Here is a 23,341-nt window from a genome sequence, read left to right as displayed (position 1 = left end):
AGAAGAGCAAAACAATTTTTTCATTGGAAATAACTATTAGTTGAAGGAAATAATAAATACGAATAAAATTTTATATATATTTATAATAAAAAAAGTTATGTCAGTTTGCTTTTGAAATTACTTATAACAGTTGCACCTCTGTTCACAATAATAGCAGCGCAGTATTTTATAATGTTTTGACCATTATATTATTTTAGTTTTTATTTTTTATTAAAATATAGCTTGTATTATAAAAAAAACCAATTAACTTAAAGCTTCAAATTTTGTAAAAAAATAAAAAATAAATGTAACAAATTTTCATAACTACAACTGACGCCCGTTTTGGTTTTTTGGCCGAGCTCCTCCTCCTATTTGTGGCGTGCATCTTGATGTTGTTCCACAAATAGGGGGACCTACAGTTTCAAGCTGATTCGGCTTATTCGTGGCAGAAAAACACTCGAAGAAGGTTTGCCATTGCCTGCCGAGAGGCGAACGCTATTTTCTTGATTTTTGTGTTTCACCGAGACTCGAACCTACGTTCTCCGAATTCCGAATGTTAGTCATATGCCAACTTATTCGGTTACGTCGATCGCCTTTTATAGCCTATTAAATTTTGTATGAATTTCTTTTTATACATTTTCTTCATATGGCGATTACTCCAATATATTTTGTTTTTATATGAAAGAAAATGCTGAAATATATTGCCCATCATAAATGACATCAAATTTCCTAGCGATTAGGAAAATATTATTATTTTTCAACACTTTTTACTAAAATTTATAATTTTATAACTGTTAGTTTTATACCCTTTAGTTATAAATTGCATGTATTCTCATTGAAAGATTAGTTTTTTATAATTTAAGATTTTTCTGCTTGTGAAATGAAAATAAAGCCAAATTTCGATAAAAACAAATGTAATGTACCAAACAAAATTTCAAAGTAGTAGAGCTGAAGGATACACAAATCATTCATCAACATTATATCAAATATTCTCACAACGCCCTCATATTTCCCCCGTAGGATAAGCGGTTTATCCAATTAAATAACAAAAATATTTCTTTATCGTTTATGATTTTGTTTTATTTTTTCTAAAATTATTTTCAAGGTGTTTATCCAGTCTTTTTCAGCTATATTCCATTTACTTGCGGAGCACATAGGCGGCGCTGTATGGGTAAGCGGAGTAGGCAGCGTAAGGGGAAGCGTAGGCGGCATAAGGAGCAGCAACATATGGGGAAGCGTAGGCGGCGGCGTAGGGCGAGGCAACCAATGGAGCAGAGTAGGCCAATGGTGCGACAACAGCGGGCTTAGGCTCGGCAGCAGCGAGGGCGAAGAGAGCCACAAATACGAGAGCGAACTGTTTGAAAAGGAAATATTGCAATTAATAAAGGATTAACACAGTTATTACTATATTCAATTATTGATAATGTATATGAAATTTAAAGGATGCCAGGATTATCGAGTGTGAACTTTACTTACGTATTTGAACATTTTGATTATTTTGTAGTTGATTGTTGTTTTACTGTAGTAGAGTAAAATTGAACTGATGATAAATTAATTTGAGGCTCGAGCTTAAATACTGCTTGCGAATGTAGATATGTGTGTGCATAGGTATGTTTTTCTTCGATTTCAAAGATTCACTACGAATTGTGGGTAGGACAGGTGGGTAGAAATAAGTGACTTTATTGACCTAAACACGTACGCGGCCCAACGTGTTATATACATACGTACATAAGTTTGTGTAATACTTGTTTGTAGAAATAATAATAAATACTAGAATGTAAATAAATAAGCGCAGACTGGCACTCACATCTTGTTAGGTAAATAAGTAATAAATTTATGAATAATAATAACAAAAGCAAAATTAAGCAGTTATATTTTAAAATAAAAGTACGTGCCACCTTTTGCGATTGATGGCTTCGCAAGTCATCGTAAAAGGCGGTGCAGCCAGTCTGGCAACGAGATGTCAGTACAAAGCTTTACTATTAAACACAAAACATCAGTTCAACGAATTCTGTGTCTTCTAGTCTCCATATATTTGTCTTAAATCACTAAGGGACAAATAATTCCGAAAATCTAAATTTTCTCCGAGTAGCTGCTACTCTTATCACAGTAATTAGCAGATCGCAAAGGATTAATTTTGGACCATAAAAAGTAATGCACCGTCTCACACCGCATTTATTGTTTTTAACCATTTGGCCAAACAAATTTATCCATAGAGCTCCACAGCCATCGTATCGATTTGATTTAGCTCCGTGCGACTTCTAAATAGTTATTAAAATAAACTTAAAAAAACTACTTCATGAAAACGTTTCGATGCTAATGATGAGATTCAACTTGAATCGCCACGTGTACTGAAAAACGTTTCGAAAAAACTGTTTTCAGAGTTAAAAAAAAAACGTTGAGATTAATTAACTTACTTAATTAGTTAAATTACTTTTTGAAGGACGTAATAGATTCGAAAACTAAATATTTTTTTTTAAATTTACGATCACTTTTTACATACCCGATTACAATTTTTTGTAATTTTATTTATAAATGCTATAAAAAAAATAATATTAAAAATAGTCTCAATGGTTTATAATAAGAATGAGTCGATGGTAAAATTTGTTCATTATTCGGTCACTAATGCCAACAAAATGAGGAAAATTACACGATTGAGCAGCTCATGCAGTGATGCAGGTAAGTGGGTATTGTGGCTGACAATATGACACCTGACTTAAGTCCACTGGAACCTCTTCCTTACGCTATGGGATAACTTTTAAACCATCATGTGGCTTTTATGAACGATGCGCTACATCCCAAGTGGAGATCCCGAGTGATGCAACTTTATTATGAATTTGGTGGATCGTTATCTTTGGTACAGAGGACATAAATTCCACTCTAAGATCGTGAGATTTGACCCCGCTAGACTTTTGCTGCTGTGTGCCAGGTATACCATATGGCAATCAGCCGTAATCGGCGTATGCTCTCAAAGGCCGACTACCGACCAACGCCGGCTATTACTCAAGTGCAGCCGGATCTACACAGCATTAAAAAGTGGACCTCTCGGCACAGTGTCACCGTACAAAGCTGCGGAAGATTTGAACAAAGTCATATTCCACATATAATAGCATGCATGGACCTTTAAAATAAAAATCAATGATTTCAATCTGACCGTATTGGAAAACTCCATATGACGGTTGTCATAGTTGGGTGTCTTTAAGCGTGGCCCAACTGCGTTGGTCCTGAGTTGTACAAGATGGACAAGAGTGATTGAAAAGGGACTGATATCATCATTACATGCCGCCAAAAAAGTACCGCAGATGAGTGAATAAAAAATAAAGTGAATTTTAGAAACTAATTTCAAGTACTCTTTTACTGCATGCATTTCAAGGATGAAAATATGTAATTAAAAATGTATGCTAAATTGCAAAAACGAGCAATAAAAGCCAATTTTATTTTAGTTATATGCATTTATGTATCTGCATGTATATTATGATGTATATTAATTATATATTTATAATATATAACTGGCGCACACACCCTTTTTGTTGGTTGCTTGGCCGAGCTGTTTCTTCAATTTGTGGTATGCGTCTTGGTGCATTTTTTCAAAAGCGAATGGACCTTTAGTTTTATACAACCTTCGAACGGTACTTGGTTTTCTATGAGCACCTGTATCAGGGAAGAAATACACGAAAGTGAAAGTGAAAGAAATACATACGAAAGTCTGTCATTGTTTGCCGAGGAACGATCGTTATAGAAAAAAAACTTTTTTGTCATTTGGATACTACCGAATGGCCGGAACACACGGCAAATTTGGTTATCTGCAATAAAACTAGGCAAAATATGGAACTGTGCATCTACGAGTATTTTTCTGCTCAGGCTAAAATCAATACCAATAAAACTATTCCACTAAAAGGAAACGGCTCTTTTACTTCAATTAATAATTTATATTTATTTTTATTTTTGAAAGTTTGGTATTTCCAAGAGGAAGTATTACATTGTCTGCCAAACCGAACCAAGGAATGGCAAAGGCGAATAATTCGTTTAAAATGCCAGACAGCTACTAAATAAATTCCAAAACATTTAACGTAAGCTTAACACAAATATTCAAGTTAAACTAAATGAACTTTTAACTAAAAGAAATACGTGCTATGGCCAAAATTGTCACTTTTCGAGGTTTAGCTATTGAAAATACGTACATATGTATGCACATATGTAAATGCGAATGAACAAAATATAGTTACGCAAATGCGTTTAGTTGTACTTTTTACGTATGCATGTATGTGCAGCACTACCCAGAAACTTTGCTAAAATCGGAATGTATTTAAACTCGAAAAATACCCTATCTCGACATCAGTTCTTTATTGCACTTCTCTAGTAAAGCAACCATCAAACAACAAAACAAACAAAATGTTCAAATACGTAAGTATTCTTATTTTATATTTTAAAATTACGCTTAATTTGTATTACGTGATATTAACCTTTTGTCAACTTGCAGTTCGCTCTCGCTTTCGTGGCCCTCTTCGCCTTCGCTGCTGCCGAACCTAAGCCCGCTGTTGTCGCAGCATTGGCCTACTCTGCTCCATTGGTTGCCTCGCCCTACGCCGCCGCCTACGCTTCCCCGTATGTCGCTGCTCCTTATGCCGCCTACGCCTCTCCCTATGCTGCCTACTCCGCTTACCCATACAGCGCCGCCTATGTGCTCCGCAAGTGAATGGAATTTAGGAGAAGACATGTGATAGTAATTAGAAATGATTGGTGATTCGAAGGACAAATTTTGACGGCACAAAAATAAAACAAAATAAAATCGAAAATGTTCGAAATTTTAATCATTTAGTTGCTAGACAATGCACTGTAAATATAGTTTAGTTAACTATCACAAACAGGAAGCTCCCACAGATACCACAAACAGTACCATTTTACATTAGCTTCAGGAAAATTTAAATTTGCTACCTCTTTTTGTGTTATGCTATATGAAAAACTCTTTGCAAACAGAGCTACTGGTTTTCTACTTAGTAGTAGTGCTAATTTCCGTAAGTAGCGAAGTTTATATACCTGCGCACATTTTAGTAAAATTTAATTCGGGCTGGCTTTTAATTGTTTGTAACAAAAATGCTGATAGATAATGAGATCTATAGCTTGTAACATCTGACGGGTGAAAATTTGGCAGATTTTGCTTAGTTTATAACTGAGATATTGGAAGTTAGGCGTGGTTGCTTACCAATTTCGCCTATTTTCAATACCAAACTACCTTCGACAAAGAGTAATAGTGAGCCAAGTTTCATTGAAATATTAGGTTGGACAACAAGTTCGTAGTGTTTTTATCGAAGACTTTTATTTAAACAAAAAACAATAAGTACCTATGTATATCAATAATTTAATCAGTTATATGTTCGCCGTTGCTGTTTACAACCTTTTCCCACCTCTGGATAAATTTGTGTATGCCGTTTCGCCAAAAATCGTCTGGTCTGGTGTGAAAGAAGTTGTTGCGCCAGTTTTTAGGGTGCTCTTTGTAATCGAAAGTAACGCTCTTCGTATGGTTTGACAGGTAGCGGAAAAGATGGTAAGAGGTCGGTGCAAGGTCCGAAGAGCACAGCGGATGTTGAAGAACGTCATATTCGAGCTCTTGGAGTGTGACTTTGACGACTTGTGCAACATGAGGCCTGGCGTTGTCGTTAAGGAGTATGATTTCACCATGTCGACCAGATATTTCAGTCGAATAGACTCATTCACGCGGTATAGCTGGGCAATGTAGAGCTCCTTGTTGACCGTGGCATTCTTTTCGAGCATTTCCCAGTGGCACATGCCCTCCCAGTCCCACAAAACACATATCAGGATCTTCTTTGGATGAAGATCCGACTTGACGCTCGGCTTTGGCGTATCTCCTGGAGCCACCCACTCCTTTCTTTGCTTCATATTGATGAATAAGCATCATTTCTCCCGTGACGATTCGGTACAAAAAGCGCTCTTTAAGACCGCGTATCGCTCGAAGGCGGGCGAGATGCTGAGCAGAAATTTGAAGGCTACTTTCTTTTTTTTCGCTGAGCTCGTGAAGCACCCAGGCTCTCAATGTTTTGGTAATTCCCATTTATTGAAGTTGAAGTCCTTTTATGATCGCAGTTTATTTTTTTCGCCAATTCATGACTGGTTTGGCGACCGGTCTCCTTCAAAAGTGATTTGAGATGTTCTTCATCGAATTCAGACGTCAAAGTAGCCATTTTTGAACTTTGCAAACCATTCCGTGCTGTAGACTCGCCTGTGATACCTTACACTATACACGTTGCAATTGTACCGTGCTGCTTCAGCAACTTATTGATCTTGATGAAAAGTAATGAAGAGCAGGTATCGAAAATGTTGACTTTTGCCACCTGGGTTTTCTATTTCTAAGCCTCAAAACTAATAAAAAATCAAAAAACTTAAAAATACAATTAAAACAGTTTTGTAGAGCAAAAAGAGTTCTATGGAATGAATACTTACCCTTTGCCAAACAGGAAACAAATCGTTGTGAAATAAAATAAATATAAAAACGCTATGAACTTATTCCCCAACCCAATATATTATATTAATTTAGGCTCGAGTTGTTGTAAGCACAGATGAATAGACTTGGACTATGTACTCTCATTATTCTGAGCATATTTGTATGTACGCGATTCCTTTAAGCTGTTGTATACAACCGTTATATGAAGAAAATTATAATGCACTTGGACAAAAGTGCGCGCGAATATGAACATATGAAATAATCATCATCATCATAGCATCACAGTTCGGGGTGAACCATTACTTCCGTTACAATTCGAGTCCACGTCACTCGGTCCCCAGTTTTTCGTGTGACATCAGATAAGTCCATTGTTCTTATATATTTTGCTATTGTATATCCGCTCAGCACCTTTTTCTTGGCCGACCTCTTCTTCTATCGCTTTGTGCATTTGTTTCGAAGATCTTTTCTACAGTTCATCGTTGCGCATTCGCAAAATGTGACCGTACCATCGAATTATGTGAATGATATCTCTGATAGCACTTGCACCTCTTATAAGTATGTCTAACTCACCATTGTACGGAATGCGGTAGGTATAATCGTCATTCCTGAGAAGTTTTCTTTCGAAACAAGTTAATTGATCGACTACATTTGTTTCGCAGATGTATGTGAGTGTAGTTATTATGACGGTTGTATAAATTCGAAGCTTCAGGTTTCTGGAAAGTAGTCTCGGCTTCATCTGTTTTGCAAGAGCTTTATGTGCAGTTTGAATTGCAGTCTTGTATGGCAATTTATGTATCTTTCAGCTCGCTCAGCACAATCTAAAGGAACTTCAATTTATTTACTTTTTCAAAGCTAAAGCTGCCAATTTGTAAGATACTTTTGACGTGATAAAGTCTTATAATTTGATTTAGCCGGCTACACGCACGAAAAAATGTGTCGTTACCTTGCTCATTTGTCGTTACCTTGCTTATTTGTAGTTACCTTGCTCATTTGTCGTTATCTTGCTCATTTGCCGTTACCTTGCTCATTGTCGTTACCTTGAATGAACTGCAAGCGAAAGCGCGGAACGAACGACAAAGCAAACAAAGCAAACGAACGGCATCGTTCGACATCTTGCTCTCTCCTACTTAAGTGAACGTATATATGTATGTATACGCGCATATGTACATATATAAATTCACGTATTTGTATTTGCATATGCCTTCTTATTGATTACTAGCAAACCCGGCCCCCTTCGCTGGGCACACTAAAATAGAATAGATATGGTTTAGAACAGAAAATATATGATTTTCATATTATTTATTTCTTTATTCTTTATTCAAGCGCTTTGGCATAAACAAAATTTTTTGTTTTTCTATTTGTTTTTGAGTAAATATAAAATATAAATTGAAAATCAGGAAAAAAGAAGATTGTTTTTGAATTTCAAATCAACGCATATGAATAAACAATCGTCTTTTTTCCTGATCATCCATGAATTTTCCATTTCAATTTATATGTTTTATTAAATTGTATTTTAAAGTAAACTTTATTAGCTAAACTTTGAGACCTCGTACAACTCTTTCCGTTGAAATGAATTTTTTGGCATAGGTTATTAGAATGAATTTAATGAATTTTGACTACATTTTGAGCCATATTAAATGAGCCATCTTGAATTTCGTTTTTGGCCACTCTGCATTGAAAAGTAGATAAAAAGAGCTAAATTTTAAGCCCTATTAGAACTCTCTAGGTCAAAAACATTTTTGGATGGATAGGGGTCTCCCGTTGAGAAAGAATGCCCCATATACAATTTCGCGCAATTTTCAAAAAGAACAAATCTATATGAAAAGATGCATACAAATCATATGGACATATCAAATATACGAATCTATTCCGTACGCAAGCAAATGTAAGCTAATGTGCTTGAACTGCAAGCGAGAGCGCGGAACGAACGACAAAGAGCACAATCGGTCCCCGCGTTCGGCAACGTTCGACATCTGGCTCTGTCCTACTTGAGTGAGCATATATATGTATGTATATGTATGTATATGCGCATTTGTATATAAATTCACATACTTGTATTTGCATATGCCTTCTTCCTGTGTGCATGGTAATGAACCAATTCTCTGTTGAGAATAAACGATGATAGGAAAAATAGGAAATGAAAGGGAGTGTTTCGAGTGTAAAGTGTCTTGAAAAAGGCAAATCGATGATGGTGCCTCTTAGTGTTGTTGACTTATTGACGTCTGATGCACAATCGAAATTGAAGATATCTTTCAGGAATTTGATAAATGTTTCGTCATTTTTCACGTTTGTGTAAATGTAACTTGACCTATTCCTTTGCAATTCCATTTACCTCCTCCTCTATATCCATACAAAATATCTATCAAACAAATAAAATTAAAATTTTGTTTTGCAAATTGCAACCATTCCATCAATATTTTCTTATGACGTTGTCACGTTAAACTATCGTCAGTAAACCGACTTTACAGACAACCTCTTTTTACGTTGCATGGGTCACCTTCCATATGTTTGGTGTATCCTAGACCTAATTGTTGAATACGTAGCAATAATTTTTATGCTGAGATGATTCTCAACCTAGTATCTTTCGTTCCCCTTCCTTCCACTGAAGTTTCTCTTTTCAGAGGTATATATTCAATGTCAAGTTGGAGATGGCAGCAACCCCATGCGCAGTCCAAACAAGGGAAATTGCGAGGGATAGATGGGACACTTAACAACGTTAAATCTGCGATCCAGTTTCTCATTGCTCCCCTTTGTGAACGATGAAAACAAGGTCTAAAATTCGCTAAATCGGTGTCACTGATATTTATGCATTATCTATACGAGCATACTTTATAGTATACAATAAACAGTTTTGAGATTTTCACCATCTGTGCTGTGATGATTTTTATTAAAAAAGGGCAAACTTTAAGTGCAAAAAGTAATTTCGGGCATCTCGAAATTAAAAAAAATTTGATCCGTGGCAGTGAACCAACAAAACATAAAATTGGAGTTATTATTTATTCAAATCTTTAAAAAAGAATTTTGTTTTCTGTTATTTTTTTATTGCATATTTTATCTTCCCCTAATAGACTTCTGATGAAAATTTCAAGGTAATTTTGTCAACAAAGAAGAAAAAGCTCCTACCAATTTTGATCCAAAAACTACTATGTCTACGGACAAACGGTCCAAATTTGATCCGAGCATTTTCTCCATAGGATTTTATGAAATCGTAAATCGGTAATTGCCTCATAATAATTTGTTTGGCATTTTGCGACCATTGGCAAAGGCCCAATGAATTAGGCCCACAAATTTTATTAATACGCGCCTACAATTTAAAAGCATCGAAGGTGAAAAGCATTGTTCCCCAAAAAGGCCGACAGCGAATCGCCATTTTTATTTATAATAACAAGAATAATAAAAGCAATGCAAAACGATAAAATGAAGATTGCTGAAGTCATATAAAACAGAATGGCAGTGAGTGGCAAACCACACTTGCTTATTTATGCATTAAGCAACGCAAATATGTATGTATGTATTGTATGTAAGAAGTAAACGCAGCGGTGGAGTCTATCCGCATAACCAAGGCAAGGAATAAAAAAAATTTCTGTTTAATTTATGTACATACATGCATGCATTAGTACAATGCAAGGAAAATACGAGTTGTGAACTAAAGTAATACCAGTTTACTTTTCAACTCAACCAGTTCGCGTGCCATGTTTTCCGCATTAGCAAGTGGTATTTTTACACAGCGAGTTTTGCGGAATATCAATTGTCCTGTTACGCATCAGCAAAATGCCAGTTCGTACCCGCCAAAAAAATTCTTGTTCTAAAAATCCGTGTTTCTAAAAATCCAGTTTTGGACCAGTTAAAATATAAAGTAAGAACATCAATTCCGTTCGATCCCAACGTTTTTAAATTTTCTACTCGCATTACACTTTAAAAGTGTATACAGAATTAGTTTTTTCTTAAAATTAAATTAATTTTCTTTTAGGTAGTAATTGGCTTAGCATTCAAAAATTGGTTCAAATTTACACCATACATTTTTCGGTGCGACGGCCCTGTTTTGTATGCAATTAAAGTGATTTTCCTTATTTCATTTCTTGTTCATTGGCACTGGTAAAGCTTATTATAGATTTACATTTATCTTGATAATCAACCCGATTCTGAATAGAAACTCCTCGGGAGACTTTTCCCTACTCCATTTCTTCCCATCATGAAAAACAATTTTTTTTCCATTTTCCCTTTCCTTTAATCACAAACGAACTCCGAAAAAGTGAAACTTAGTGTTTTGAGAAGTAATAGTAATATTTTTTTCTGAAAAGGAATAATTTTTAGCTGAATAACTTGTTTGAAAATTTTTTATAACAATTATTTGAAATTCTAGAGAATTGACTTATCACTTGGTAGCTGATTATGTAGAGTACGTTCTGATATATTTCTTATACCTTAGGTCACTTCTAAGTATTGGCTGGAGGACATGAAAGAAGTAGACATCTCTGGCAGTACACTCTGCGCCGCATGTGGATAGGAGGATGAGACGGTGGACCACTTTCTGTGCGTCTAGCGGGCCTTCGTTCAAATTAGGATTGAGGTCTATTGATGTGTTAAGAAGCTCTCATTGGCAATCACATTGGATGCTTGGGGGCAGCGGCGTGAGAATAAAAATAATAATAGTTTTACTGACTTTTTTGTCGACTATATTATAAATTACTTGAACTTTCACACAATTCACCTCACTTGGGACTGTCAAAAATGCAGAATTCAGCTATTTCGAAATTCGAATTTCCCACCCCCAAAATTTAGGGGAAAAATTATCTTCTCGGGAGTTGAGAATCGGGAGATTTTTTTCGAGAAAAAATAAGTTCCCAAGAATACAACATCCCGATAATATTTGTGATTGCGCTGATTATCTAGAACTTCATTATCCAAATAAACCGCATAGATATTTTTTAGTGCATTTCTAACTTGTATTGAGACCAAACTGCGAACGTGAGACTACAAAATGATGTGACGAGCGATGTTTCAATCAAAAGAAGAGTTCGCCAAGGATGTGTTTTATCATCAATGCTCTCCAATTTATACTCGGAATATATATTTGAAGAAGCTTTGGCATCAGTCAACTTAAGGACGAAATGACAAAATTAATGACCTGCAATACCTCTTTAAAGAAGTCAGCAGAAAAAGTCTGCAATACGGCCTAAGTATTAACACCCAAAAAATAAAATTCATGGTTGTTTCAAAAAACTCTCAACAAATCACAAATTCAAACATTTATGTATATGACAGTCCGACCCAAAGAGTATCCCGATTTAAGTAGTAGGATGTTGGCTTAGCGAAGCATGGACAAATGACTGAAAAATTTGCTGTCGCTTTGTAGCAGCGAGGGAAGCTTTCTTAAATTACAGGAAAGTTCTTTCCAATAAAAGCTTGAACATAAAATTACGTCTTCGGTGCCTTAAATGTTACGTTTGGTCTGTTTTGTTGTACGATGTGGAGGCATGGACACTAAAGGTTACGAGTATGAATAAATTAGAGGCGTTTGAGATGTGGTGTTATCGGATCTAAGATTTTCTTTCTAAATGAGCGTAGCGCGATATGCGCAGACGAGTTCTTCAAGAGTTTCAGGACTATCTGTATTAGCCCATGATGCCACTTCAACATGCGCAATTTGCTTCTACTTGAATAGAAGGCTGCAACACCTCACAATTTCTATGGGAAACTGGATTGGTAAACTATTAGAATAAACCTTTTTACTTTGTTGTATGCAAGTCTTCCCATATTCCTCTTGCTACTCATTTTTGCTAAAACTTTTAAATAACATTATTTTATAACTCTGAAGCAACTTCAGTAATCTCTGTAATAATTATTATTTAATAGTTAATAATTAAATAAGTGAAATAACAAATAAAATATATGTATTCGTTAGTATCTACTTATACATAATAATCGCGATGCATTGATGCGCCTGTAGACGTGTCTTAAGATTTTTTTATCTAAAACAAGATCAACCGATTTGCAAACAGATTGATAATTTTGCTACTGGTATTGTTCTAGACAAAGGCGAACTAATATCGCTTCTTCTATTACATACATGTAACTGAACTAGAATGCATCCTTACTAGTTTGGCTTTCTCCACCAGGGTACATACTTATATACTGACATGTGTGCGGAATGGAGTTGAATTCACTGAAAGGAATTCATGATGTACTCTCAATTACGAAATGAGTTAAATATGAAATCAAAGTAGCTCACAATATAGCGTGGCGAATACGAAATGAATGGACACGAATACAGCTTCAACAATGAAATTAAATTTCCGGTCTACGTACGCTCTTCAACAAAACTCTTCCTACAATCATATCGTCACACACACACACACGCAAATGCTGCATAGTAAAGTTGCATACTGCGACTGCCAATCACAAACGCTTGCACAACCATACTCAGCTCGAACATTTCTCGTATTCAACCTTCGCGGGCTGCAAGACGGCTAAGTGAAGCTTTCAAACAATACTAAATGCTTTGTCCGTTTGAATGTGAGCTATGTCCGCTGGCCATGAGCTAAAGCAGCAAATGTAGTGTACAAAAGGATTTTTAAGAGTGTTCGATGTGCATACTAAGAGTTTCCATGTAAACAGCTACTAATGGACATATACTCGTACACACAAACATACATGTGGCCAGTTGGAAAAGGTGATGTATAGTAATGGCATCATACATTCCAGGATGCATTTTATCGCCATTGCTTGACATTTGTAAAAAGTACGTCTTCTTGAGTAAATCTATTGTACCTTCGTTTGCGAATTATTACAATACCTTAAAAATGTATTTGAATTTGCAATGCCGAGTTTGTATTAAATTTTGCAATAAAAATGAATTCAATGGCGCGAAAACATTAGAAATGTTGAGAAACTTTTTCTGCTTACGTTTACGAGTTGCATGAATGGGACGATGTTCATTATTACTGCAGGGTTTACGACACGCAATCAGACATCAGGCGTGTGAGTGGAGAGCTCCGAATGAACCAATACCAAAAAAACAACGTAGTTTTCAGTTAAAAAAGAAAGCGATGCTCACGGTTTTGATAGATTACAACGGTATTATGCACCACGAATTTTTGCCAGAAGGTTAGGCAGACTTACCCTTTGGATTCGAAGTATGAAGTGTCAACTCGAGCAGCGCTGCTGTAGCGCCCGAGTGATTTGAGGTCTTAAAGTCATGGTCTTAGCCGAACAGGGACTACAAGGTTTGTTCTCACCGTGACACGCATGAAAGGTGGCAGAAAATTTTGTATTACTGTGATACGTGTCCTTATTAACCTATGGTACATCTTGGCAACTGTTTCACTAAATATCATACCAAAACTAATTACATATTATAATATTTATCAAAGTTTGTGGTTTTCGACATATTAGTGAATAAACTCGTGAAATTGTATTATTTGTGTACGCTTGTTTGTTTATAAATGTTTTTTAAATACCTGAAAAATGCATGCCTCATTTGACCGAAATCGTCTCCAGTTGCTGGTTCACGCGAGCGAAAAAAGCCTCGACGTGAATCAATCGGCCAAAAAAGAAACAATTTGTGAGAAAACAGTTTGTGGATTTTGCACCATAATAGCGCTCCGTCGCACAGTGCCATCATTGTTCGTGAATTTTTGGCCAAGAACGAAACGAATGCCATCCAATAGCCATCAAACAGCACATGCTACAGGCAAGTCTTGCTTCCCCATGTAAATTTTCCGTCAAACGGGCAGAACCTAACATAACGAGCAGAGAAGTGGCAACTCGAAGACGCCTTAATGTTTAAGTGGACATTCCCTGCGTTTCACAATCATAATTTTATTTTCCGTTATCCCTCTGTCTTTCTCTTCCTCCACAATATAAAAAATACAAGTAAAAACACTTTTCTTCTTCCCAATTTTTGACAGCACCCTTGGTATGAATTTGACAAGCAGTCAAGTGTTTGATTGTATGAGTGCCTTGGTCTTTTTGCTTGACCGTATTAGCGGTGTTGCTATGCCAAATTAGACACTAACTTGGTAAGTTTCCAAGTATTTATAATATATTTCTTAGCTATCGTAATGCGGCCGCCGTAGCCGAATCGGTTGGTGCGTGACTACCATTCGGAATTCACAGAGAGAAAGTAGGTTCGAATCTCGGTGAAACACCAAATTAACAAACACATTTTTCTAATAGCGGTCGCCCCTCGGCAGGCAATGGCAAACCTCCGAGGGTATTTCTGCCATGAAAAAGCTCCTCACAAAAATATCTGCCGTTCGGAGTCGGCTTGAAACTGTAGGTCCCTTCCATTGTGGAACAACATCAAGACGCACACCACAAATAAGAGGAGGAGCTCGGCCAAACACCCAAAAAGGGTGTACACGCCAATTATACATATATATATAATGCTTTTTATTGAGAAATATCTGAGTTTTTTAGACTTTTTGATACGATTTTTTTTTTTTTGACAATCAGCTAGGAGTGTTTTTCGTTATATATCTGTACAATGCTCATGATTAAGTGGACTTATACAGTCCAGTATGTTTCCTGAAACATTTGTTAAAATATACAGCTGATAATACGTTCACTTATACATCTGAATTTATTTTGCTATTCAAAGAATCATCTAAGCTTACTTTTATTGTATATTCTCTACAACAACACTTAAAAATCTGATCTGTATTCAATCAAGCATAAATTAGTACCATATATTTTAATGAAGCTTGGTACACATGAGAGTATTGGGGTTCCCTTGAGAGCCTGTGGTCTGCTCCTGGATTATTGGGCCTCGTGTCAACTTAGCGAGCGTTGGTCCCAAGTTCCCCTAATAACAGGTAGATGAGGGCCCTCGAGGAAACTTCTAAGGCTAACAAAGCTGCAGCTGTTGGGCTTCGTGTCAACTTAGCGAGCGTTGGTCCCAAGTTTCCCTGATAACAGGTAGATGAGGGCCCACGAGGGAACTTCTAAGGCTAACCAAGCTGCAACTTTCGAATTTGGTGGGCATCCTTATCGAGCATTGTCCGTTAACTGACCCCGCGTTGAGACTTGAAATTGTCTCAAGTCCCTTCTGCAAAAACTGTCTGGAGCACGAGGTGGAATCACCTCAGCACCTTCTGCTCTCGTTGGGCAAAGATTTAAATATCTGAGCTCCTATTTTTCGCTACACCTGTGGATATTGCGGGTTTAAATATCACACATCTTGCGTAGTTCATCAGTACTTAAAGCGGCTAGCTATGAACGTGAATTAGCCATCTTTGGTCGTCATCCGCTTCTCAAGACCTCTTCTTCCCTTCCTTCTCCTAATCCCTGAATGGTATCACAACGGACGAATTTTTAATATTTGTTCAAGTGGACCGCTCGTTAGGACAGCCATATAAGGGTAATTTTCAACAAAAAATAACAAACATGATATCTTTATTATAAACAAAGCAAAATTACTCGTATTTGGTAAAATAGATAAGCCCAAAGAAATAAATGCGATGCAAGTCAAATGTATAGAACAAACATCAAAGATGCAATGAAGAACTTTGAACACCTTATGCAAAACAATGACTCCGATTTTTTATAATTGGCAGCTCTCAAATGACACAAAACATTTGTTTTAGCAACTCAGCTTCCGCAAGAGCCACTCAGCTGTCCCAAAAATCACGCATGCTAAAATTTCCAAGTGGGTACGACGTATAAAGTATACTTGTTCATATAGGCATGTATAGGCTTCTATGTTCATATGTATGTACACCACCTAATCACATTTGTGTGGTGGTCAACAGCGCTGAAGGACGTAGCTTCTAATTATGGGTAAACAAAAGTATCATTAGAAATTCTTCAACCACAGTTGCTACTTTGCGGCAAAGAGTTACACAGAATGTTTAATTTGACCGGTACGCCTTTCGCTTTTCGTAGCTCACAAGTTGGATTCGATCTAGCGGCTCTTAAAGTTCCACTACATTAAACGAAAAGGCATAGTTGAAATCAAATCAAATTTGAAACAAAATATATTTTCCTCTGTCCTTTTATGTTCGAAATGTATGCACTCTTGTATTTTTACCGTTTTCTTCTCAGCAACACTTAATAGAAGTTGTATAATTTGTTTTTAGAACTTAAAAATAACTTTTGAATATATCATTCAGTCGATTTGTGTCTCCCTTTCGAGGTTGTTTCGCAAAACATATAGATTTGAACTGCTTTCAACATTACTTGCTAACTTTTGCCTTTTCTATTTCATCAAAAACATTAAAGTAACCTCAAGTGCTAGAAAATGATTTCCTAAAAGCAGTCGCTCCTCTGCAGGTCGTTCAACACAAATGTCGCTTTGAATTTAATTTATAGTTTGACTTATCAAATAAAAGTAAATGAAATTAGATGTATTTGTATTTTTAAATAAAAAAAAAATAACTTAAATGTTGAAAATTTATTGCTCGCTTCCAAAGAAGTGAAAAATTTCCAGATGACGTTCATATTAAGTGAAAAGCGGAAAGTGAAATACATATTTCAGGCAAAAGTGAAACTAATGATAAAGCGAAATATCAACATGTCTCAACGAGATGTTCGAAAAAAAAAACTTTATTTGAAAACCTTTTCAGTAAAATTCCCAAAAAATGTTTGTAAATTCAACATTTTGACTAGTTTTGATTTTTTTCTTTTTCCGGCGATATTTATTATTTTTTAATAAAAGTAGAGCTGTAGAGCAAAATCTCATAAATCCAACCTTCAAACTTATAGAAAAATTAGGAAAATGCCAAAAACTTTTCAACACAGTCTTTAATTATAATTTCTAGATGCATTCCTGGTATGCAGTGATGGGAGATTTTCCATGGCAGAAATACACGCGGAGGTTTACCATTGCCTGCCGATGGGCGACCGCTATTATGGTATTATAGCTTCTCGTTGATTTTTTATAATTTTTTCCTCTGACGACAGCAACCAAATTCAGTGAGAGCCGTTTGGCGGTACCCGTAATAAACTAATTTAATTAATTTAATTGCACCACATTCCAGTGTAAAACCAAATACTATTATTATCTCTGACCAATCCACTGGACTATTTATGACATCTGGTTAGAATAAAAAATATTTCTTTATTGATCTTTATTATGTTTTATTTTTCTTTTCTCAACGGTCTAAAATTATTGGTAAAGCATTCAATCCAGTCAATTACCCTCACACTCATTTGCGGAGCACATAGGCGGCACTGTATGGGTAAGCGGAGTAGGCAGCGTAAGGTGAAGCGTAGGCGGCATAAGGCGCAGCAGCGTAAGCAGCATACGGAGAGGCGTAGGCGGCGGCGTAGGGCGAAGCCACCAATGGAGCAGAGTAGGCCAATGGTGCGACAACTGCGGGTTTAGGCTCGGCAGCAGCGAAGGCGAAGAGGGCCACGAAAACGAGAGCAAACTGCAAGTGGATAAAATTTTTGAGTGTAATTTGAGTAAAGTGTAATTTAAAATATAAGAATACATACATATTTGAACATTTTTTGGTTGTTTGATAGCAGCTTTACTAAAGAAGAGCAAAATAGAACTGATATCGAAGTGGTGTACTGCTCGAGTTTAAATATATTTTGACATTTTGCGAATTTTCTGCGTGGCACATACGCACAACAAAAACTACATGCGTTCGCAAAAATATTTGTTTCCCATTAATATATGTCTGTTTGAATGTATGTACATTCACTAAGGCACGTCGGTTCGAATGTTGAACCCCGAAAAGTGACAATTTTGGCCTGAGCACGTACGTTTTACGCTTGATTTTATTTTAATTTTTCTTAAGCTTAGCTAAATTATTTCGGCAGTTACTTAGTAGCTGTGCTGCATATTAATTAAACTTTTTGTCACCGTCATTTCACTGATATTGCAAGGTCGGCGTTGAATGGGTACGTAGTTTTGAAATAAGACAACTGATTTGATTTCAACTCCTGTCAAGAATAATATTACCCAAAACTAAATCTGCATTCCTTCAATTGCATAACTATGCATTTTTTCCTATACTAACCGTGCTGATTTGTGCACGACCATTAATCGTTAGGCCCTGTCTAAACATTCGCAGTATAGCTATGAATCATCAAAAGGCAGAGAACGATTTTTTTTTCACATATCGGTAGTAATGGCATCCCAAAACATTTCTACCACCATCTGCCGTTCGGAGGCGACATAAAATTAAATTATTTAAGGTACTTGACTACCTTATAAGTTTCAAAAAATTAAATTTTTTTTTTTTACATTTTTTCAATCCTTATACTTTTAAAAATCATCACCTGAAACTGTTTTTTTAAATTCGAATTCTAACAAAGTGAAATCAGTGAAAATGTGCAGGCGCATCCTGCACTCATTACTTGCTGACTCAGCTGAAAGAAAATAGCAAGTTTTAACTTTAAACGCGTTTTTCCAGAAATTACTTTTTTTCGAATGGCGGACACTTTATCTCCGAAACTGCTTAGCCGATTTTAATGATTTTGGTCTTGTTTTATTTGTTAAGATGTTTTGTATGCCAATTTACCACATTTTGCAAAAAAAAAGTTAATAAAGTATTGCTTTTTAAGCATAACATTGTAAAAAACAGGGGTGTTTTCTTAACTTTTTTTCAAACATCCGCCATTTTTTTATTATTTTTTTTTTTTGTCAGTTTGTGGTAAATTCTCACGCAAGGAACCTTCCTTTTGAAAATTTTGTTTCTCTCTTTTGTTTTAGAATTACCATTTCTAAGATTAACTGTCCGCCGCAAGACATGATTTTCTTCAGGCCTCGACTTTGGCGCCTCCTGGATATATGTTAAAAAAAGAAATTTTAATAAATCAATTTTTTTTTGTATTATATAAGCTCTAAATAAGCATTTAAAAAAAAATTTATTTTAATATATTATACAGAACATGAAAAAAAATTATTGAATATGTTGTACTTTTTAGCTTTCCAAGGTGGTCAAGTACCTTAAATAACTTAGGATAGCAGCAAAACGATCAAATACCTAAAAAACACTGTAGGTGCCAACTGTGTTTATGCATGCATGAATTCATGGATGATTACATGGGTCAATATTTTCGTGCAAACTCTTGGAAACACATTTACATACAAATGAAAATGTTTTGGCAGAAAGAGATACACAGTTTTTCTTTTTATTTTTGCCTTGAAGTTTGTATTTCGATTTCCAATAGACTCCAACTTCAGATAGTGTCACTCGCGAGCTATTTTGATCAGCACAGCGTTCCTCTTTTATTCTGAATGTTAGAACCAAGTATTGCAACAAAGTATTGCAACCTCTTGCTTTTTGCAATCTTGTAGATACATCATTTTTGCATCCGCAATGAATTGGCTTCCAAGGTATTGAAAAACGTTTACTTTTTCAATACTTTCCTTTCCGATGTTGTAGAATGCATCGTTCGTGTGTACTGCCAAATTTTTGGTTTTCTTTGCAGTGATTTTAAGTCCAGCGGCTCTACAATGTTTTACGAGATCATTCAACTTGCTTTGCATATCCGATTTGCGTTGAGGGAATAGAACGATGTCATCAGCAAAATCTAGGCCTTCGAGATGTTCCATCGAATTCGGTTCCTCTTTTTCCTGCATTGTCTATTGATGTAGTAAGTATCTCATCAATGACAACAAGGAAAATAAGCGGCGTCAGAATGCAGCGTCGATTTGGATGGCATCCGATAAGATTCCTTCATGAGAGATTCGGCTTTCGTGCTTTGTGTATAAGTATACAATTTCAACAGCCTGGAATTGTCTTTTTTCGTCATAAGATCTGTCAAATACCGGAGTGCAAAAAGGACGTCAACATGATCAAGTCGCTGTCGGTCCGGCATGAAAATATTCAGTGCGGGAAAAATGATCAAAATTGCTTCGTTGCCCGCTCGCCACCTTTTTCTAACTTTATTTGAGCTCACGGCGACAGACACAAATATTTAGATCTCATCTATATTGACTACGCTTTTCATCTAATCGCTTCCGTCGCTCTGAATTTTAGAAAACAACATTTGGAGATTCTTCTCATTTATGGATTTTTTAACTTTTTTATGTCCAAAGTCAGACTCTTCGAAGGGCAGAATTGTACTTATCGGAGATCTATACTTGCATGGAGATCTATAGTATATAAGCCTTTTCAAAAGCTCAAGGATTTTATGATAATTATAAACATTAAGGGCACTTACAGCGAAAACTTAAGAAAGATGTTCAATTTAATGAAATGGTTTTGTGGGTGGGCGGAAATTTTCCAAATAATCTGGCAGACATTTCTGACATAATTGCCTAATATATTGTGCTTAAAGGCCATGTTAGTTTAGGTTGTTTATCATTTGTGTATATACTAAGATTAGGTTAGGTTGTAACGGTTGCCTATTATTAGACACACTCAGGCTCTTAACGGCTCAGGCTGATACCGCATGGGGAGCTCGTCCTAATCCCAATAAAACTAACGTGAACTTTTCAAAAATGTTAAAGTATAGTAAGATTTTTACAGTGCTGATTGAAAAGAGCAGGACAATGGCACAGAAGGTGCGATATCGTATGTGTATACGCCGAGTATCTGAGTACGGCTTTCTTATGACAGGGCCTCGTTATAACATAAATCAGTGTGCTAAAGCTATACTTACTTAATATTCCTTACGCCACATTCCATTCGCTTTCGTCAATGAACAATAAATGGCGCAGTCATCTCGTGAAGAGATATGCGGCATTTCACAGCTGACTTGTAGATTATCTACTGCTATGTGAGGAATTTTACCGCCATCTGCCCTGTTAGAGAAAATCTTATTATTGCCATAAATTCAGCTTAAAAAAAGATGTAATAGTCAAGGAGCCGAAAAGTAAAGAAGAATCACACATGTTCAGAATATACGCCTCCGCCCACCTTAGCCCCGAACTTTGAGCCAGCAGTATATACGTGGACGGACTTGCTCTGTTTTACAACATCCTGTTTCCACTCTTTCCTTGGGAGTACGAGGGTCGGGAACGTTGTGGTGCCAGTTGTAGATGGAACTGCATAGTCCACCATTCCGGGAACTTAAACCCCACAGAGAGAATTCAAAGGACAAACTTAACATATTCTTAAGAAAAGTCTTAGCAGTTGCTCGAAGTAAAGAGAATGCAGGTTGTCAAAAATAATATATACTCTATACTATCCTCATTATCCAAATAAAATATATCTTCCTAACATCGTTCCCATCAGTTGTGCTACGTAATTATCCCTATGACGTCCTGAGAAGCAATGTTGCTACCACTCTGCCAGGCCTTTTCAGGCAGCTCATGGCTGTTTCGCAGGTGTCAATGCTACACTAATGGCTCATTATTGGGTTCACTTTATTACTTCTAGTATTGTCTTGCAGAAGATTTTATAAATCTTAGTATAAAAATTCACGCCAAAGCCGTTGTAAGATTTCCAAATGTATTTATATTTAACAAACAAGCTTTTTGAATATTAGCAGGAATAATGCTGAAATTTCTTTAACTTAATTTTAAAATAAAATACCTACGTTTACTTATTGCCATTGAAATACAAAGTAGGTATAATACTTTAACGTTTGTGCGTAGACCAATTATTGATTATAATATTCATATTTACAAATATATTGCACTCACATACCTACATATTCATGAAATGTTCACTAGGCATCAAGTCATGTACGTGTTTAGGTCAATAATGCCACTTGTTTCTGCCCACTTGTCCATACAATCTGCGGTCTGTTATTGAAATTTCAAAGCCATACATACGAGCATACATTTTACATACGAGTAAAACAGTATTTAAACTCAAGTCTCACAGAAATTTATCATCAGTTCAACTTTACTCTACCACAGTAAAACAACAATCAACTACAAAATAATCAAAATGTTCAAATACGTAAGTGAATTTCCTGTTCGATAATCTTGAAATCCTTTCAAGTTCTTATATTTATGAATAATTCTATACAGTCTGTGTTAATTCTATATTCTGTGTTAATCCTTTATTAATTATTTCCTTCTGAAACAGTTCGCTCTCGTATTCGTGGCCCTCTTCGCCTTTACTGCTGCCGAGCCTAAACCCGCAGTTGTCGCACCATTGGCCTACTCTACTCCATTGGTGGCTTCGCCCTACGCCGCCGCCTACGCTTCTCCGTATGCTGCCTATGCTGCTACTCCTTATGCCGCCTACGCATCACCTTACGCTGCTTACTCTGCTTACCCATACAGCGCTGCTTATTTGCTTCGCAAATAAATGAGTGACGCATATAAATATTTTTAACAGAGACTGAATGTGACTGTTCATTTGATTAGCGAGTTTTTCGAGAATGATAGAAAACAATAAATGAAAGATTTTAAACGAAAAAGATTTGTATTTTTGTTTATTTCGATATGAATTTAGACTTGTTAAAGAAATGTATTTCAACGCAAAAATATGGGTTCACATACCAAGCAACTGTATATTATTATTTGCAATAATATCAATTGGAAAGTAGTTTTTAGTAAATATTATAATCAAACTATTATGTTTTTGACTTATGGAGATGTCGTGTGGTGCGAGGCGGTACAGACTCAATCCTACCTAAAGAATCTCATAAAAGTGCAACGATTAGCTTGTATAGGAACAACAAGTGCGCTCGGATCGATGCCTCAGGCATCCATCCATTAATATTTAGGTATGTTAAAGGGATAGCGACCAAAACTGCTTCCAGGATTGAAACAGCAGGCATGATAAAAGAAAACACGTCGGTCATGCATCAGTCTTACTAAATGTGGAACACTTGCAAGACGCTTCAAAAACAGACTATCGGGTTCCCTAGATAGATCTGAAAAGAGAGTATAAAATACGAATACCCGACAGGAAGGATTGGCAGACCAGAGTCATATCAGATGATAGTGGTCACCATAACTATACTGACGACTCATAGATGGACAATGGCACTGGATCGGGAGATTACTGGAAACAATCATCTTTAAATTTCTCATTTAGACTC

The 23,341-nt window shown here is 36.2% G+C and overlaps 3 protein-coding genes across 3 annotated transcripts; 2 read left to right on the top strand and 1 right to left on the bottom strand.

Moving 5' to 3' along the window:
- Positions 1-1,046: 1,046 nt before the first annotated feature.
- LOC128861839 (cuticle protein 12.5-like) lies at positions 1,047-17,939 on the bottom strand. The gene is made up of 4 exons (XM_054100214.1): positions 17,879-17,939; positions 17,588-17,811; positions 1,456-1,519; positions 1,047-1,333 (listed from the first exon to the last, which is right to left on the bottom strand). Exons 1-4 carry the CDS (start codon positions 17,888-17,890, stop codon positions 1,118-1,120), a joined length of 516 nt encoding a protein of 171 aa, XP_053956189.1. The 5' UTR covers positions 17,891-17,939; the 3' UTR covers positions 1,047-1,117.
- Positions 4,332-4,864, top strand: LOC128861476 (cuticle protein 16.5-like). Its single transcript, XM_054099625.1, has 2 exons — positions 4,332-4,383; positions 4,460-4,864. Exons 1-2 carry the CDS (start codon positions 4,372-4,374, stop codon positions 4,673-4,675), a joined length of 228 nt encoding a protein of 75 aa, XP_053955600.1. The 5' UTR covers positions 4,332-4,371; the 3' UTR covers positions 4,676-4,864.
- A 4,250-nt stretch (positions 17,940-22,189) lies between the features above and the next one.
- LOC128862504 (RNA-binding protein 24-like) lies at positions 22,190-22,708 on the top strand. The gene is made up of 2 exons (XM_054101164.1): positions 22,190-22,248; positions 22,378-22,708. Exons 1-2 carry the CDS (start codon positions 22,237-22,239, stop codon positions 22,600-22,602), a joined length of 237 nt encoding a protein of 78 aa, XP_053957139.1. The 5' UTR covers positions 22,190-22,236; the 3' UTR covers positions 22,603-22,708.
- The last annotated feature ends 633 nt before the right edge of the window (positions 22,709-23,341 follow it).

This window comes from Anastrepha ludens, chromosome 4 (genome assembly GCF_028408465.1).
Source record: "Anastrepha ludens isolate Willacy chromosome 4, idAnaLude1.1, whole genome shotgun sequence".
NCBI lineage: Eukaryota > Metazoa > Arthropoda > Insecta > Diptera > Tephritidae > Anastrepha > Anastrepha ludens.
The sequence above is the reverse complement of the archived record's forward strand: the minus strand, read 5'-3'. Positions and strand labels throughout refer to the sequence as shown.

Excerpts from the sequence above, each read along its gene's own strand:
- LOC128861839 (XM_054100214.1), bottom strand. Across the intron at positions 1,520-17,587 it reads GCCTATGTGCTCCGCAAATG|TTCAATTTTACTCTACTACA; the intron begins AGTGTGAGGGTA and ends ATTTATCATCAG. Across the intron at positions 1,334-1,455 it reads TAATCAAAATGTTCAAATAC|TTCGCTCTCGTATTTGTGGC; the intron begins GTAAGTAAAGTT and ends CTTTTCAAACAG.